This window comes from Equus przewalskii, chromosome 17 (genome assembly GCF_037783145.1).
Source record: "Equus przewalskii isolate Varuska chromosome 17, EquPr2, whole genome shotgun sequence".
NCBI classification, from domain to species: Eukaryota; Metazoa; Chordata; class Mammalia; order Perissodactyla; family Equidae; genus Equus; species Equus przewalskii.
In genome coordinates, this window is record NC_091847.1 from 66,809,385 (window position 1) to 66,827,716 (window position 18,332).

Below are 18,332 nucleotides of genomic sequence, written 5' to 3' on the forward strand. Positions count from 1 at the left end.
ATTTCAAAACCTGAGATTAAACAATATCTGTATTCATTAATGAATCATCTTTTACGTTTTTTTTGAGTGTGGTTTCAGTAATACTGAATTGATTTTGGTAAATCAGCATTTATTGTGACAGTAGTCTTGAGTAGATCAACTCAGCTGTAGTCTGGATCAGTGATTATATACTAATAGATGTAGCTAAAATCCTCTTCACACAAGGATTAATTTATCTTCTTTTTCCTCCTTTAGTAAAATAAAACAGGGTCTGTTACCTAGCTTGGAAGATTTGCTGTTCTATACAATTGCAGAAGGACAAGAGAAAATACCTGTTCATAAATTTATTACAGTAAGTTTTTACATCTTTCTGTTTTAAGTTTTTAAAAATCAGTAATACTGGATCAGTAATATAATAATATTGAAATGTAGTTTTAAAGGTCATTTGACATGTAGATTCTGACTGACACTGTTTCTCTTATTATGTTTTCAAATTTTCGTCATGCTCATTTCAAGGTAATCAGTGAAAGAAAATGAAAGAAACAATGAGAAACTTGTCCAGAAAGTGGGTAATAGTAAAGCTAAAATGCAATATACATATTCAGTTCTTAGGTAGAAGTTTTTATATACAGAAATAAAAACTTGTAGTTGGAATAAGCATATATATATTATTTGCACTATGTATTTACAAACTCTTATTTTTTTAAAAACAGGCACTCAAATCTACAGGATTGCGAACGTCTGATCCCAGGTTGAAAGAGTGTATGGATATGTTAAGATTAACTCTTCAAACAACATCAGATGGTGTCATGCTAGACAAAGATCTTTTTAAAAAGTAAAAATTTCTGCCAAACCTTTAATGGTGATTTGCTATGTTATATGGTGATTTTTCATTTTAAACAAAATTGCGTCTTTGAAGACCAGTGCTTCCTGTGTAACTGAAAAAGGGTTGGGAGGGGGGATTTATAAACATCAATTGTTTGAAGAACTGATGCGCATTAAGCTTCTGGAATACACTGGGGCTGAGAGTATACTTTGTTTGAAACTGCTCTAAGGAAATGTAGCTATCGCCGTTTCCAAGTCACAGTACCTGCAGATTGCATTCAGTCTGAATAGAGCACACACTTTGTCCTGTCGTGGCTTAAACTGATCTCCAGTTCCTCTGCATGTCTTGCAGGCTTTCTCAGCTTGGTCTCTGTTCTTTCCTACAAGGTGATTTAGATGATGTCATACAATGAGAAGGCTTCAGACAGTCTGTATTCCTTAGGTTTATGTATCTACATTGTCTGCTTCTCTCCTCTCTTCTTTCAGACATATTAATAAGTAGGCATTTGACTATTTTCATTTCCCTCAAAATATTTGAAAACCAAAGACAACTTGGAGATTAAGGCCTTGATACGGTCAAATGAGAATATTTTACTTTCCTGTATTTGCCTAACTGTTTATTATTTATCTTCATTAATATGTTCCTAGTAGTCTGATTACTTAATAATTTAATGGATAGCATGTTTGTAATGGATCCCAAAGAAGTAAATGGTATTTTAAACTACTAATAGTTAAGTGAAAATAGTATAGCACTGTAAACACTACTGTAAGACCTTGGCTTTTTCCAGACCGTAGACTTAAGTTGAGATAGATCTAAAGAGTTCCACCATTTACCTTGAAAGTTTATTTGTACATATGTATGTATTTTTATTTTTCTTTTGGGGGCTAGATGATTTGTTCTAGTTAGCTCCTGGGAATATCCTGGAGTTTTAAGTCATCTGAAGGTATAAGTATTGATCTGAGGTCCTCCAAAGTTTCCTGCGTGCATGGTGCACTGCTGACAATTTGGATTCTTATCTTTTCCCCACAAGGTTCTTGATTCTGTTAACTCAGCTGACTTTAGAAAGTGTAGATTTTAGGTCCATGCTGGTATTGGTGTTAGGAGTTTTGAGTCTTCAGAAACTATTTCTTTGTGGAGGGAAGGGAATCATTTCTAGTTAGCAGTGCCTTTGCAGTAGGGTTATTTTATTTTTAGTGTTCATGAACTATCTGTGCAAAGCACTCTTTCTTGATTTATGGTGCCTTCTGGGGAGTTATTTTGGCGTATCCAAGAGTGAAGTCAAAGAGATGGTAGGTGGATTTGTTGATAATAGGTATGAGGAATTACTTTGGAATTTTAAGTGAAAGCAGTATTTTATACCTTTTTAGTACTGTTTAAAATTTTTTTGTGCTTTGTAAACATGTTGCTGTGTTTAAATTTGAAATTAAAAGTAATTTAAATATCCTGATTATGAATTTTAATCATAAAATTTTCTACCCATAATTATATAAAAATAACAATTACCATTATTTTAAACGCTAATTCAGTTTTTTAAAGAATTCATGATTGTAACGCAGGCAGTTCTCAAGTTGACAAACGCTTAGAGGTATATATGAACAGGCAGTGGAAAAGTCTAAGTCTATAGGCATAGTGATTTCTCTTTTTATGCCTAGAATGAGGTGATTCAAAACATCTATTAACCTTTCAGGTCACCTGGAAAGGTGATTGCTCCAGAGAATTTCTTTCTCTGTTTTCAAAATAAGAGGTTTTCTAGTTAGTGTTGACAGAAATGAACTATCTCACCTCCATGCAGGTGGGAGGAAGATGTTATAATGGAATTCATTTTCGCAGAGAAGTAATTTATAAAGGTGGATAGGTTTGGTTGAAATCGGTGTGTTGATATTTTACCTAAAATATATTGTTAATATATTTAGCCTTTCAGGATAATCGGAGAAACAACTGTTATGTATGACATTTTTTTTAAATAGGAAAATGAGTCTAAGCATACATTTTGGAGCATATTATCTGCTTGTAAATTGGAGACTGCCTGTACCCATCTAGATATCAGTTGTTTTTAATGCTAATAATTAATACTAATAGATAGTAGAAAATTTGTGTTAAAAACGAATGTCTTATTTATTCATGCATTTTTAACCATACAAGTATTAAAACTATTTTTATGTGTGATCATAAGTTTTTGTTTTTTTCTGTTTTGGGGGAAAATAAATGGTAGTCATTGCATTTGTATGTTTGATTTTCTTAAAAAATTCATATCCATTATGTTATTTTACTAATGAAAAATCATATTTGAGATATTTTGTAAAACATTGATGTTCATTACAGTTGTTAATCATAAACACTTAAGAAGGAAAGAAAAATGATGATTATTCCCAATTTACAGATGAGAAAACTGAACAAAGCATGAGAAAGATGTGACTTGCTTAAGTGTGTAGGCAGTTCCTTCTCAGAGTTCAGTTTATAAGACTTCTAATTTTCTAGTTAGATTCCTGACATCTTTAATATAATAACTCTCAAGAAAAGCATTACTGTTCAGAATCTTGTCAGTGTGCAGTTAGACACTTCTGAGCGGCAAGATTGACTTTATTGGCCAGTAATTCACCTGTGAGGGTTGTTAGTACAGCTCTACCAGCACTTTGTGATACAGCAAAAAAAAACTACCCGTTTCACTGAGTGTACAATTTTGGTAATTGTAAAGCCTCCTTCTAAAAGTGCTGATTAATTTTAAAGAGTTAAAAAGTAGTAGGTTGATCATTTAAATTTGTTTGACAGTCCTCATATTTTCTCATGTATAACTTGTTGAAAACTGAGGATGTAAATTTGATTTGATACAGATATACTGAGTTAAGATCAGGAATTGTTAACTTTTTTCTGCTGAGAAATATGTTCTTTGGTGTTTCTTACAACTTTTTTATGTGCAAGTTGAATTGCTATTTGAGACATTAAATCTTAAATCAATGGCAAAACAATATTTTTTAGATTAACATTGAAACTATCAGAAGACAATTTATCAAAGTTTATTGAAGTAAATATTTTTTATCTCTGGGATGGCAATTATTTCTATATCTATAGGTTAATAATGGAAATTAGGACTACAGTTTTTTCACGTTGTAAGTGGTGCACATCTTTATCGCTGAAAACAACCTATTTTATTTTAAATCCTTTAATTTCATGTTGACCAAGTGCATATATATCCTGGAGTTTCTTATAGTTAAAATGTGATATCTGGCTTTTAATTTTAATTTGGTGTTTCACTGAGAACAACTTGAGATATAAAAATTTCTCTTTTACTGTGGACTGAAAAAGAATATCTACTCCATTTATTAGTACAGATTATTTACTTTGCAAGTTACTCATAGAGTTTTCTTATCTGTAAAGTGGAAAATCTTCCTTCTCAAAATGCTGATGTTTTGAGGGTTAAACAGGATGAGTAGTACTTGAAACTTAGAACTTTTTTTTCCTCTTCCCCAAAGAAGCTGGTAATATAGCATCAAATCACTTACCTGTGAGGAATCTACATAAAAAACTTTCCATAGTTAATGAATACTTCAACTGTACACATCTGGCTTTTTGCCTGTTAAGGGCTTAGTCTTAAGTTTGTATTATGGCTTGATGCTCATGTCTAGCAAGTCTTCATTTATCACCTAAGTATTCTATTACTAAATTACTGAGACGCTAAGAATATGAGCTTAGAGTATATGGTTGGCTGGAACCTATTTACAAAACTCTTCTTTAAGATTATATTAATATATTGATTTTCTGGCTTAAAACTTCTTTAGAGCAAAGCAGAATATTGGTTTAAATCTTCAGATTTCATGCCCTTGCATCCGCTATGGCTTACCATATCTTTTAAATAGTTTTTAACAAGCAAAGATTTTTATTCTACAATGTATTATGTATCTTACAATGAATAGAATAATGTAATTTAACATTTTTGGTGCTTCAAATAATATAAAATAATTATAATGCTTTATATATAATTTTCTTTAAAATTGTATATTATTTTTACAAGCGTTTTAATAAGTATTTCATCTGAGACAAATTAATCTGATTAAGTAAAGTTAATTTTATCTCTTTTAGCTTAGAAATGCAAATTTTTCAAAATGTAATTTTGGAAAAATTCAGGAAAAATATATTAAAATACAAAACATTTAGTTTTTCTTTGAAATACTGGTAGTAGTTATATAGGAACTAAGGGATGTATGTCTGAGGTTACTTAATCGAAAAATAAACATGATCTTAACTATCACATATTAAAGTCTGATTTTTGTTAATCAAATGTCATGATGAATGTTTATCAACTCTGGTTGGCTAAGAATCTTGTTTTTAGATAGTCTTGATGCTTAACTTGGTGGAACGCTCTGCTCTTTTAATCTTCGACAACTTTTAGGCAATCTAATTTATTTTTTTAACTTGTTCAACAACTTATAAGCAGTTGCAGGAAAGGCTGCTTGAAGGAAAGAAAATAATATGGAAAGTATAATTTATAGAATTTAGATTATTGTATAAAATGATGAATTTCTCATTGTTTTAAATATTCTCATACTTAATATTGTTATTACCAAGTACTAATATTTGAAAGATACCTAGTCTATTAATTTTTTCCTCACATTTCACAGGTGTGTTCAAAGCAACATTGTTTTGTTGACACAAGCGTTTAGAAGAAAGTTTGTCATTCCTGACTTTATGTCTTTTACCTCACACATTGATGAGTTATATGAAAGTGCTAAAAAGCAGTCTGGAGGAAAGGTAATGTTTTTGATGTGAATATTTTTCTAAAGCAATTACTTAATAAATTCAGCTCAACTAGAGCTATAAAGAATAAAATTGTATAGTGTTCTTGTGTTTTGCTAATTAAGAAATTTAAATGAGGTGACTGGGTTAAGTGGTTTTAAAATATTTTAAATATTTGACTTTGTTATTTTGGCTAAAAATAAATCTATGTTTAAGAATTCTTTTTGATTTTCAAGTGATTGAGATGGCTTTTAAATCTTTAATAAAAAAGTAACTTTATTAGGAATTTCTGCAGGAATACTCGAACATTAAATAAAATGTTTCCAGTTTTAAAAATCCTCTAAATATATTAAGGGCTGTTTTATTTTTTTCTTTGGATTGGAAGTTTTTAGATAGTAAAACCCTACCAGCATCACCCTGATTAAGGAAGTTCTCTATTTCTTTCCCCTAAAAAAAAATCAAGTCCTAGTTCCTGTTTTAGACTGCTTTTCTAAGAAGAGAGAATGGATTGGAAAACATAGGGGTGATGGAGACTGAGAGAAATCACTTAGATCTGTCACCTGTAATCTTGGTCTGTTGTGCCCTTAGTTTTTATTGAATATTCTTATAAAAGATAGACTACAAAGCCACTGGGCACTATAAAATAACTATCCATTGGTGGAAGCTAAATTGAGATAAATTTTTTGGTAGAAGAAAATATTATTTGCCTATATTATATCTGTTCATTTCTTTCCAATATTTTGGATAGGTTGCAGATTATATTCCTCAACTAGCCAAATTCAGTCCTGATTTGTGGGGTGTATCCGTTTGTACAGTAGATGGACAGAGGTAAGTTTATTTCAAATCCATGAAAACCAACTCTAAGCCTTAAATTTTGTGTAACAGTGAGCAGGAGGGCCAGAGGAGCATCTTCTGTAATGGAAATTAGCTCTAATATGACATAAATTCAAGAAGGTGAATAAGTTTATATTTGAATTTAAAAACCTCAACTGAAACAATAACCTTACACTAAATTTTATGAGGCATTTCATCTATCTTATTCACAGTTGTACTCTTCTTATTTGAGTGTTTATTCAAGTACCTGCAATTAGGAATTTGTTTAGGAAAAACAGACTTATCAAAACATGAAATTATTCACTAATGAGCTGACCACTAATAAAATTAATTCCCATTTCTCAGCTTAACTTTGATTACCCAGCCTGTCATTATCTTGTTCCTCATGCTCCTGATATGATTAGCACGATAATTAAGAGGACAGTCATGCGCTGCATAGCAATGTTTTGGCCAGCAACGGACTGCATGTACAATGGTTGTCCCATAAGATCAGTACCATATAGCCTAGGTGTGCAGCAGGCTACACCATCTAGGTTTATGTAAGTATACTCTGTGATGTTCCCACAATGATGAAATTGCCTAACAACACATTTCTTAGAACATATCCCCATCATTAAGCAACACACGACTGTACAGTATTCCCCCCATATCCGTGATTTCAGTTACCTGCAGTCAACCCTGCTCAGAAAATGTTAGTGGAAAATTCCAGAAATAAACAGTTCATAAGTTTTAAATTGCCCGTCATTTGAGTAGCATGATGAAATCTCTTGCCATTCCACTCCATCCTATCTGGAGGTGAATCATCCTTATATACACTACCTACCATCTAGTCACTTAGTAGCCATTGTGCTTAGATTCTCTGTCTTGGTATCTCAGTGTTTGTGTTCAAGTAACCCTTATTTTACTTAATAATGGCTACAAAGCACAAGAGTAGTGATGCTGGCAGTTTGGCAATATGCCAAAGAGAAGCCATAAAGTGCTTCCTTTAAGTGAAAAGGTGAAAGTTCTCCACTTAATAAGGAAAGAAGAAAAATTGTATGCTGAAGTTGCTGAGATCTACAGTAAGAATGAATTTTCTATCCATGAAATTGTGAAAGAGGAAAAAGAAATTCCTGCTAGTTATGTTGTCCCACCTCAAACTGCAAAAGTTACGACCACAGTGTGTGATAAGTGCTTAATAAAGATGGAAAAAGCATTACATTTGTACAATAAACTATTTTGAGAGAGAGAGACCACATTCACATAACTTGTATTACAGTTTACTGTTATAATTCTTCTGTTTTACTTTTAGTTATGGTTGTTCATCTCTTACTGTACCTAATTTATAAATTAAACTTTATCATAGTTATGTATGTATAGGAAAAAACATGGTATATATAGGGTTCGGTACTATCCGTGGTTCAAGGCATCCACTAGGGGTCCTGCAACATATCCTTTTCAGGTAAGAGGGGACTTCTTTATAGTCTGTTACCCATCAGTCATTTGCAAAATGAAAAGTCTTTTGCAAAACATGCTGGATTTCAAGAAATCCATGAAAGTGATCTTTGGGAAATGCTTACACTGCAGGCACAGCCACTGACACAGGAGGATCTAGGAGAGCTATAAAAGGGATAATGATGTGAGAGCACTTCCAAGAGGATGGTTTGATTTTCAAAATCAGTGAATTAAGAGAAGCCCTTGGAAAAATGGAAAAAGTTCTGAAATATTTTTTCAAGACTGACTCTTTTTATTGTGCTGTGAGACATAAAGATTTATTATCATGTTGTAATTTGGTTTTGTCAGTCTGGTAAATTATGCCAAAAAAGAAAAGAAAAATCAATATTTTTTACTCATTCGAAGACTTAGCTCAGAGGTATGATCTTTCTGGTTTTTTGTTTTTCACTAAGGTCATTATTTATCTTTTTTTTGAGGGGGATTAGCCCTGAGCTAACATCTGCTGCCAGTCCTCCTCTTTTTGCTGAGGAAGACTGGCCCTGAGCTAACATCCATGCCCATCTTCCTATATTTTATATGTGGGACGCCTGCCACAGGATGGCTTGACAAGTGGTATGTAGGTCTGCACCCCGGATCCAAACCGGTGAACCCTGGGCCACTGAAACAGAATGTGCAAACTTAACCACTATGCCACTTGGCCAGCCCCTATTTTTTTTTTTAATTAAAATATAACTTACACAAATACGGTATACAGCTCCTAATTGTATACAGTTTGTTTGAAGTTGTATCAGAGATGTGATTCTATCCTAAATTTTGTAAAAACTGCAAGTCATTTAGCCATATAATTTTAGGTTTTAACTTTCAAGATAATGTCCCAATTAGAGTTTCTCCTCTTTTTTGATCTCTTAAGTGCCTTCATTTTAAACGATCTTCTTATTTTTCTACTAATTATCCTCCTCGAGTATTTACGGTAAAAACCATATGGTTTAACCCATTCATTCTTAAGGTAAGGAATCTGAGGCCCAGAGTTCATACAATACTGGCAGAGGTGAAATGAGCCCTAGGTCTCTTAACGTCTAGTCCGTCGTTCTCTCCCTTATGACAGGCTCTTATCCTCATCTGGGCCTGTAAAATGTACTAAACACTCACTGTGTATTGAATTAAATGCTGAGTACTATGAAAGGACACAAATACTTGAGAAGACATGGCTTTATTCTTATGGAGCAAATTCCAATAAGGAGTGATATTCCTGTTTTTATATGTGGAGGAAGTGGTTTATCATGTATTAGAAATTTTTATATGTGGAGGAAATTATTGTCATGTAATGCTTGCACATGGTTTTTTTCTTAAACATTCTCAGTGTATAGAGATAATTCTTTTAGTTTTCTTATATAGAGAATTTTAAAAGTTGACTCTGGACTAGAACATATGTATTTTTAAATCCAAAAGCAGTAAGACAGGCTTTGTATGGTTTTCGAATGGGTATTAAGTTGAAGTTACAAGTTGAATTAGAAATTATTCATAAATTTCTTAGGAAAAGGATTATATACTTTTGCTATATATACGTATTTATATTCCATAATATACTTAGAGGCGAGGTGGCCCTCTGACATTTCTGCCCTCTGATGTCTCCGTTAACCCATTTGTCCAGGGTAGTTATTAGTAGTACCCAGTTTGACTGTGAATGAGTTCAGTCTGAATGAATGAATGCATGCCTGTAATGTGTTGGGGCATTGTTCAGGGCACCTGGCATACTTCAGCAAATAAAACAAAGATCTCTGCCGTCGTAAGGCTTATATTATACTGAGAGGTCAGTCAGAACTTTTTCGTTTTCAAACCTATTCTCCATGTGCATCCCAGTTTGGTAACATATAAAGCTTTCTTTTTGTTCTGTTTATCTACATGGTGATAATGACTACCATTAGTGCCAGCTCTATCAGATTTATAAAACTGGATGCTATTTCTTTTAATGGAGTTAGAATTGTGAGTAGCTATCGATCACAAGGTGAGGCATTTATAGACAGGGTCTCAGAGAACGGTATTGAATCTAAACTGAGCTCTGTTTAAAAACTAATCAGTTTAGCCATGATTAAAGCTATGAGTAAAAAAACGGTGACTAATTTCTGAAAGAGCTAGTTCATTTAATGTGATTGAATACAGGTAGGAGTAAGGAGGGCCATACTCTCTTGCCCTCAGAAGAAAGTTTTCACTTAATTATTTATCATCTAATTTTGAACCATTCTGTTACCTGAGTACTTTAAACTTTTGCCCTTTTTTTGCAATATCCTTCTTAAAATAAACATACTTATATTTATTCTTTAATATCCAAGTAAACTTGTGGTTGAATTATGGGAAAACCTTTGTAAATCAGATTAAGTCAAATTATTCAGTTACTTTTTTTCCAGTTGATCTTAATTTTTTTTTAAATCTACTTTTAAATAGGCATTCTATTGGAGATACCAAAGTTCCATTTTGTCTTCAGTCCTGTGTAAAACCTTTGAAATATGCCATTGCTGTTAATGATCTTGGAACAGAATACGTGCATCGATATGTTGGGAAAGAGCCAAGTGGATTAAGATTCAACAAACTGTTTTTAAATGAAGATGGTAAGAATTACATAAAAGTTGGTTGGAAAAAGAAGTACTTCATTTTCCTATGTATATCTAAGTAGCTATTTTTAAAATTTTTTTGCAGAAATTTAAAAGCATTCATACTTTTTTTCATTTGTCCTGGAATTCTGTAAAACCCATAGAGATAGTTTAATCACCTACTTGTTAAAATTGTTATTTTAGGCATCTTATACCACTGGAAAGTGGGCTAGGGAGAAGATTGGGGCAAGGAGTAAGATTTTTGCTTTATAACCACCTATTGGGGAATGTCTTGTAGTAAAATCTCACAATGTCTGGCATTTGCTTTAAGGTAATTCAGTGGAGTGTAGCTGGGGGTGCTGAGTGTGCTTGTTACTGTATGTTGGCAGTTTTTGAAGTTAAATGATGGACACATGGGTGTTTCTGTTCTTTCTACTTTTCTATATTGTGTATATTTGAAAACTTCCGTAATAAGTTTTATGGTGGCCCTAGATGAAATAATAAGTGTTTTTGCTTTTTATCTTTCATAGCATTCAATATTTGAAAGAAACATCTTGTATTAAATACTTGGATAACTAACACGTCTTAGTACTCTGCAGGAATCCAAAAGAAAAGGGGAGGTCAAAGACAGTGCTTTTGATCTGATAGAGGTTTTAAATCTAAACGCCAACCTATGGATTGGTTTCTATTTTTTAATCTTTCGGGCATATGCTAGGTTCTTCATTGTGTGATGAGTAAAGATAGAATTGAAGAAAGCAAGAGTGAAGAAATTCAGTGGTTACAATAATGGTTGTGAGAAATATACTTTTATATTTTGTTTCTGCTAAATAAAAAAATGTGCTTTATACTCATCTTTTTTTAATGAAGTTATAAGACTGGTATTTTCTTATGCTTCTCCTCCTGTTTGTTTTGAGAGCAATTATATTTTCTTACCTGTTTTGCCATAATCTTTCTATTCTAATGCTACGATTGATTTCATGGAGATTTCCATAAACTAGCAACTTCAATAAGGACATCATATGCAGAAGTACCTTATTTATGAAACTCACATCCAGATTTAATATAGAAGGAATTAATATTTTTGTTCTAACAAGATTAAATGTTTTATAAGAAGAATTCATATTTTCCTTTATAAGGCAAAGTAGAATAATCTAGGTGGTTCTGTTGAATTGACTGATTTTGAGAGAACTTTTTAAAGAATAGAACTTGGGAATTTGAATGTGAAGAAGTATTTCAGAAATAAAAAGTAAATAAAATGGGCTTGGGTTAAATGAACTTAATATTATAAATTTTTTGCCATATACATTTGTAATTTTAAGAAATTACGATTTATTGACACTGTAGTCTGTGAGAAAAAAATCATAATAAGAACTGAGGAATTTAGCACTAGTTTATAGTAACTGAAATAGAAAGTTTAACAGAGGTTTTGCCTTGATATTCCCGAGCCAGAGCCAATACTAGAAATCTCGGAAGTAGTGGGAAAATGAAGGCCTCACTCCTTCCTGAGTTCTGCATAGGTTCTGTACTCTAGAGTCTTGGTTTTAGAGTAGCCCCAGCAAAAAACAGTTTGTAGGTCTTTTTCATATTTAAAATGTCAAGAGTAGATTTATGGTGAAACTATATTTTGTGTGTGTGCATGTGTGTCTGTGTATCTAGCATTACAACATTTAAAAAAATGTATTAATGCTGTCCTAGCTTTTTAATATTGTGGTGATAAATTAAGTTTAATATGAATATAGTGAATAGATAAAGAAATTATCTTTTTAATTACTCTTTTTAATATCAGTAGTTTTAAAATGTTTTACAGCTTAAAAAGTTATAGTCTTGTGGTGAGGAATTGGCTGATATTTTCTGTCATTATAAATCAGGAAATAAGTTACTTGATGGAGGTGTCGGATTTGGAAACCACTATCTCCTGGTGAAGTCCTTTTCCACATTTTGGTAGAAATTAGGTTAATCAACAAATATTTGTATAGCCTTCTTCCCTTATATTGTTAACAGCTATGGGAGGGTACATGGCCTGGGTTCTTGGAGTAACTTAGCTAGCTAATACTAAAGACTACAGAAGAAGTTACATACATCTAATAGGGAAAAGAAGACAAACTCAAGCATTGCATACTGCTAATTATATTATCTTACGAGTTTGTACTTCACAGAAGCCAAAATGTATATGTTGGTTTATATGTGTAGAGGATTTGAGAAAAAGGAGAAGTTGAATTAATTTGCATGAGGAAGACAGGACTGAATTGTATAGAAAGAACAAAGTTTGAATGATTAGGTGGGCACTGCAGGATTAAACTATATATAGAGTATATTGAATTTTTATATGGCCCTGTAAAATTCCAGTATAATACCTAAAATATAAACTTAACTTAACATTGATAGTTTTTAGTTCTTCAATATATGCATTAGCAAACTTTGACTTAGGCTCAGTTATGAACCACATCTTTGTAAGCTGCATGTGCTTAGCAGTTTGAAAAGCTTTTTCTGGTGTAATATGAAAGAACTTTCTGTGTTTTTTATTGCCTCGGAGGGAATAAATGCTTGTTAAAATTAAGCAGTTTTGTGCATTCTGGTTAAAAACATTCCCATAAATTTCAGATGTCGCACATGTCCATTTTGTCATTATACCAAGCACATATATGTCATTATTTTGCATAGTAGCCTTTATTAATTAGCTTGTTATTTGTGCTGTCATAAATATTTTTTAATTAAAAATTCTAAAGTAAACTTGTAACTCTCTTCTCTCTACGGCAGAGTAGATTTCACAGTCAGAGGTTTTAGACTGCAGTAATGCTGGTGTTATAATATCTCTGGTGTATTTCCAAACGTTCACATGTCTGGGTTTCGAGCCAAAGGCAGAGTGAGCAGTTGCTTTCATCTGAAAATTGCACTGTCATGCCATGAAATGCTTTAGTGTTCTTTGAAAGAACCTCTTGATTGTAGCTTATGTAGTATTTGCAGAATATTTATGATTTAAAAAATATTAAATGCCCACATTTATGTAGTACCATGAAGAATAGCTGCCTTCTAGGACCCCAGTGTCTAAACCTTATGATGTCAAAAAAAAACAAGAAAGGACAGATACATGAATATCTACACAAGTACGAGTATAAACTAATTTAGCTCAGTGGGATTTCCATATTCTGCTTTCTGTCTGTGTGTGGTTATTCTCTCAAGTGGATGATGTAGGAAAATTTTTGTCTGTTGGCTTCCTCTTGCCAGGTAGTAATTTTCTGCGCAGCAGTTCCTCTCGTTTCATGTGACCTCGGAGAAAGCAAGCTTCTCTTAGCATAGTATGGAGTAGGTAAAATCTTGATTGTCATACTCAGATATCATACTAAGTTTTCTTTTAACTTTTGGAACTAGTTGTTATCATGGGTAACCCAAAATGTACAATGTTTAAAACCTAGCTACTAAATCACATTGTTGATCTTATGTTGAGGGAAACTGGTAGACTATAAGTTATCCAATTTTTTGTCTTTATTGATTTTTTTTAATTAAAGATTAGCCCTGAGCTAACATTTGTTGCCAATCTTCCTTTTTTTTTTCCCTTCTCTCCAAAGCCCCCCAGTACGTAGTTCTGTATTCTAGTTGTAGGTCCTTCTGGTTGTGCTGTATGGGATGCTGCCTCAGCATGGCTTGATGAGTGGTGCTAGCGCCACGCTGAGGATCGGAACCGGTGAAACCCTGCGCCGCCAAAGCAGAGCACATGAACTTAACCACTCAGCCATGGGGCTGGCCCCTAAAAATTTTTAACAGCTTTGTTGAAATACTATTCATGTACCATACAATTCACCCATTTAAGGTGTGTAATTCAGTGGCTTTTGGTATATTCATAGGGTTGTGCAACCATCAGCACAATCAACTCTGGGACTCTTATCAACCCACAAAGATACCTCGTACCCATGAGCAGTCAGTACCCCTTTCTCTTCTACACTAGCAACTAGTAATCTACTTTCTGTCCTATAGATTTGCCTATTCTGGACAGTTCATATATTTGGTCTTTCATGACTGGCATATTTTACTAGCATACTGTTTTTAAGGTGCTTTTGTGTTACAGCATATATCAGTACTTCATTTTTTTGTTGCTGAATAATATTCCATTATATGGATAATAATGCCACATTTTATTTATCCATTCATCAGCTGATAGGACATTTAGGTTATTTCTTACTTTTTTTTGTGAGGGAGGATTGGCCCTGAGCTAACATCTGCTGTCAACATTTTTTTTTTTTTTTATGTCAGCCACCACCACAGCATGGCCACTAACTGACGAGTGGTGTAGATGTGCGACCAGGAACCAAACTGGTTGCCGAAGCCGAGCATGCTGAACTTAACTACTAGGTTACCAGGGCTGGCCTGTGATTTTTGCTTTTTGACTATTATCAGTAATGCTGCCATGAACGTTTGTGTACTAGTTTTTGTGTATACATATGCTTTTATTTCTTTTGGTTATTTACCTGGGAGGCAGATTGCTGGGTCATATGATAACTCTTGGTTTATCAATTTGAAGAACTGCCAGGCTGTTTTCCAGAGCTCAAAGTTGTTTAGCTATAGGCTCATCTCACAGAAGATGACTTACTTAAAATTCAAGGAGGCTAATAATGTGGCAGTAACCTATTTCTGCTAGATTTGTCAAGCTAGATAAGAACTTGTTCCCAAAGAAATAAATCACCCTCACAAACAGATAAATTAGGAATTATGCCTTCAAATAAATGTTTTCAGTGCCCTAAGAGTTTTGTGTTTGGTGTTTGTGCCATGCTGTGAATGAGAAAGTAATTATTTGAGATTTAAAATTCTATTTATTGCAAGAATTAGGAGAAGAGAGATAAGATTTTGGATGAACTTAAATTTTAAGTAATTTTTCAAATTATGTAAGAAATACATCCTTATTGTCAGGAAATATAGAAAGTGTAGAGAAAACAATTTAAACCCCCTATAATCTTTTTATCCCATGTGTATCACTTGTTTATGTTTTATTTTTCTGCATATATGTGTGTATATACATAAACACAAAAATAAAACACTTCAAACAAGCAAAATTGGGTTCACACTCAGTGTGCTTTTTCCAAGGTGAGTTTTAATAATAATATTATTTGAGAGTGTAAGGTTGTCCCAGGTACTTTCTAAGCATTTTATATGTTTTAATTCATTGAAGCATTACGACTTGCTGAGGTGTCAGTGCTATTATTACCCAGTTTACAGATGGGAAAATTGAGGTACAGTGAAGTTTAGTTACTTCCCTGGGGTCAAATAGAAGTAAAGAGCAGAGTTTGGAAATTTGAATGTGCCCTTACACTACTATTCACTGTCTTTCTGTACATGAATCTTTGTCTATATAATTATAATGGCAGCTTCTTAGAAGTGTATTACTTGTTTGATATGTAAGAGAGTTAAATGCATTCCTCTACGCCCCAACTCCCCTCCCCCCCATAAAAGAACTATAACAATGGCTTACATAAAGTAAATAGATAGATGTTTGTGGGAAGTACCTATGCATCGCAGAAATGATATCAGATATTTGAAATAATGATATTGCTTTTATATTTTACAGATAAGCCTCACAATCCTATGGTAAATGCTGGAGCAATTGTTGTGACTTCATTAATAAAGGTAAAATGTTGACATTTCTTTTTAACCTAGTAAATTTTTTTAATAGCTAAGGCATAAAGATAAATCTTGGATTATTTATGTAGAACTGTGAAAAGTTTTCTTTTGGTGTTAAAAAAAATTAATCCTATGGTGTAAGGTTAGGATTTTTATTTATTTCAAAATAAATGATGTAATTTCAAGGGCCAAATGAAAAACAGATGACTCATTGTAAATTTCAAGTTACTCTTGACCTGAAGATCTGGCAGAAATTCAAAAAGAAGTCTGCTGAACAATAGGCACAGAAGTTTTTCTTCTTAAAGTTTTGATATTTTTTTCTTTCTCTTCCTTTTGGCTCTTCTAGAATGAACAGATGTAAACAGAATTAAAAGCATTTTACTGTTTAATGTTTGTCATCAGCACATCTAGGAACAAATGTTTTGGTACTTTGTGTTAAGACAAAGTACATTCAACCTTGAATAATTTCAAGTCCTTTATACTTTCATGAGCTATATTCACAATTTTCATTTGAACTTGTTTCATTTGTTTTCCTTTATCATATAATAACTAAAATAAGTAATACTTATTCCAGTTATTAAGTTATATTATTTTTCTTATACTTTGTTTTGCATTATATGTTTTGAGGGTTTTTTTTTAGTGTCTGGTTTGTCTTAATAATTGGAAGCTCTAATGTTGTTTTGAAATAAGTATTTGAAAATGGTTCTATTGTGTCATACTGTTTAGATTTTTAATTATAAATTGCATTTATATTCAAATACCTTTCATTTGTGTTTGGAACCTTTATAGACCTTCAGTAAATTTGTGCCTATCTATTTTAAGCTAGAAAAAAACGTAACTACATGGCTTTGTAGATTCCTTACTGGGGATGGGAGACCCTGGTTACACAAAGAATGTTTGAATATAAATTTTTCCTTGGCCCAATTAATAAAAATTCATCTAGTTTGTATACTTGAAATATTCTCTTAAGTTTCATGAATTTTATATATTCATGAGAAAAAGCCTTTAAAATAGAAGACTACTATCTTAAGAATAGTAGTATGTTTAGTTGCTGTTTTAGGGCAAATGCTTTATAAGCGTTGGCCCACTTAATCCTTGTAGCTCTCATGAGGTAGATATTATATCCAAGTATTATTTAATGTAACTAATTTTAATAAGCTATGGAAATTTTCTCTTTGCCCATTATAACATCTAGTTATTCATGACTGTTTTACCTAAGAGAAAAGTTGTCAGTTTCAGGTGAAACTATTTATTGTAGAAAATTATAATATGAATATGTGCTAGGCACAGTCCTGCCTTCAGGTAGCTTACATTATAGTGTGGGGTGTATACAAGTAAATGGGCCCTTACAATGAAATTCAATAAATATGGATGAGAGAAATGTCTCATTAATAATTGTTCAGATTTGAAGAGTAACTTAAATTAGAGGTAAGGAAAATTATGATAATACAATGTATGTGTTAGTGCTTGATGAAAAGCCACTAAAATGGTTCTGAACCTTTTTAGGTCTTCCCAGAAAAATGTTCACATACCGTGATTTTATGTAAACTTTAGGGAGTTCACAGACCCTTTGAAGCTGTTTCATGGATCCCAGTTTAAGAACTCTTACACTGGAGAAAAATTAGCATGGCACACCAATAGTATTTTCAAGAAAGAGCTTATGTGAATGATTAATAGAAGCCTTCCTTAATTGCATGCAGTTCAACATCGTTTGTTTAGTGATTCATGGGTTTAATATACCACACTGAAATGCTGCATGTGGCAAATGCATGTCTGGTCATACTACACAGTCACTTCATTGGTTTCACTTACCATGTTCAGTCACAAGCCATAAACTATACGTTGAGCCACAGTAGTAGGAGCGCTTAGAAACAGAGTTACAAAGGCACACATACCCAACATAAGTGTGGTTCAGTGTCCAACAGTGCAAAAATTTAACTGAGTCATCTTGTATTTACAAATTTGATCAGTGATTTTAAATTTATAAAAATTTTAAATTGACAAAGTTGGAAATGAGGCTTTGGAGTATGGTTCATATTTAAGATCACTTTCTTTGAATTTTTGTTTTGTTTTGTTTTTAGAAGGTGTTTCACAAGTTGTTGTGTTTTTCTTGTCTGTTTGTTTTTTTTATGAAGTTCGTCTAAATCTTGGAGGGGTAAGCCTGATATACCTCTGTGTAAAACTGCCCCAGAATGTAATACTTTTCTTAGACTCTTTTTTAAAAAGAATTCAAAACTCTGAAAAATAGCTGTATGTGATCTTTGCATAATATTTATGAATTGCTAGTTGAAATTGAGATAATAAAACTGTAGGCAAAAGGGTCTTCAGAC

General features: G+C 32.7%; 1 protein-coding gene across 4 annotated transcripts in view; it reads left to right on the top strand.

The window, feature by feature from the left end:
* Positions 1 to 18,332, top strand: part of GLS (glutaminase) — an 80,175-nt gene that overhangs the window by 14,690 nt on the left and 47,153 nt on the right. For all 4 annotated transcript variants that reach the window (XM_070580468.1, XM_070580469.1, XM_070580467.1 and 1 more), the window contains exons 2-7: positions 235 to 331; positions 693 to 814; positions 5,422 to 5,551; positions 6,285 to 6,364; positions 10,247 to 10,410; positions 15,950 to 16,008. In XM_070580468.1, the coding sequence (XP_070436569.1) occupies positions 235 to 331; positions 693 to 814; positions 5,422 to 5,551; positions 6,285 to 6,364; positions 10,247 to 10,410; positions 15,950 to 16,008 (652 nt within the window). The remainder of the gene's footprint in view (positions 1 to 234; positions 332 to 692; positions 815 to 5,421; positions 5,552 to 6,284; positions 6,365 to 10,246; positions 10,411 to 15,949; positions 16,009 to 18,332) is intronic.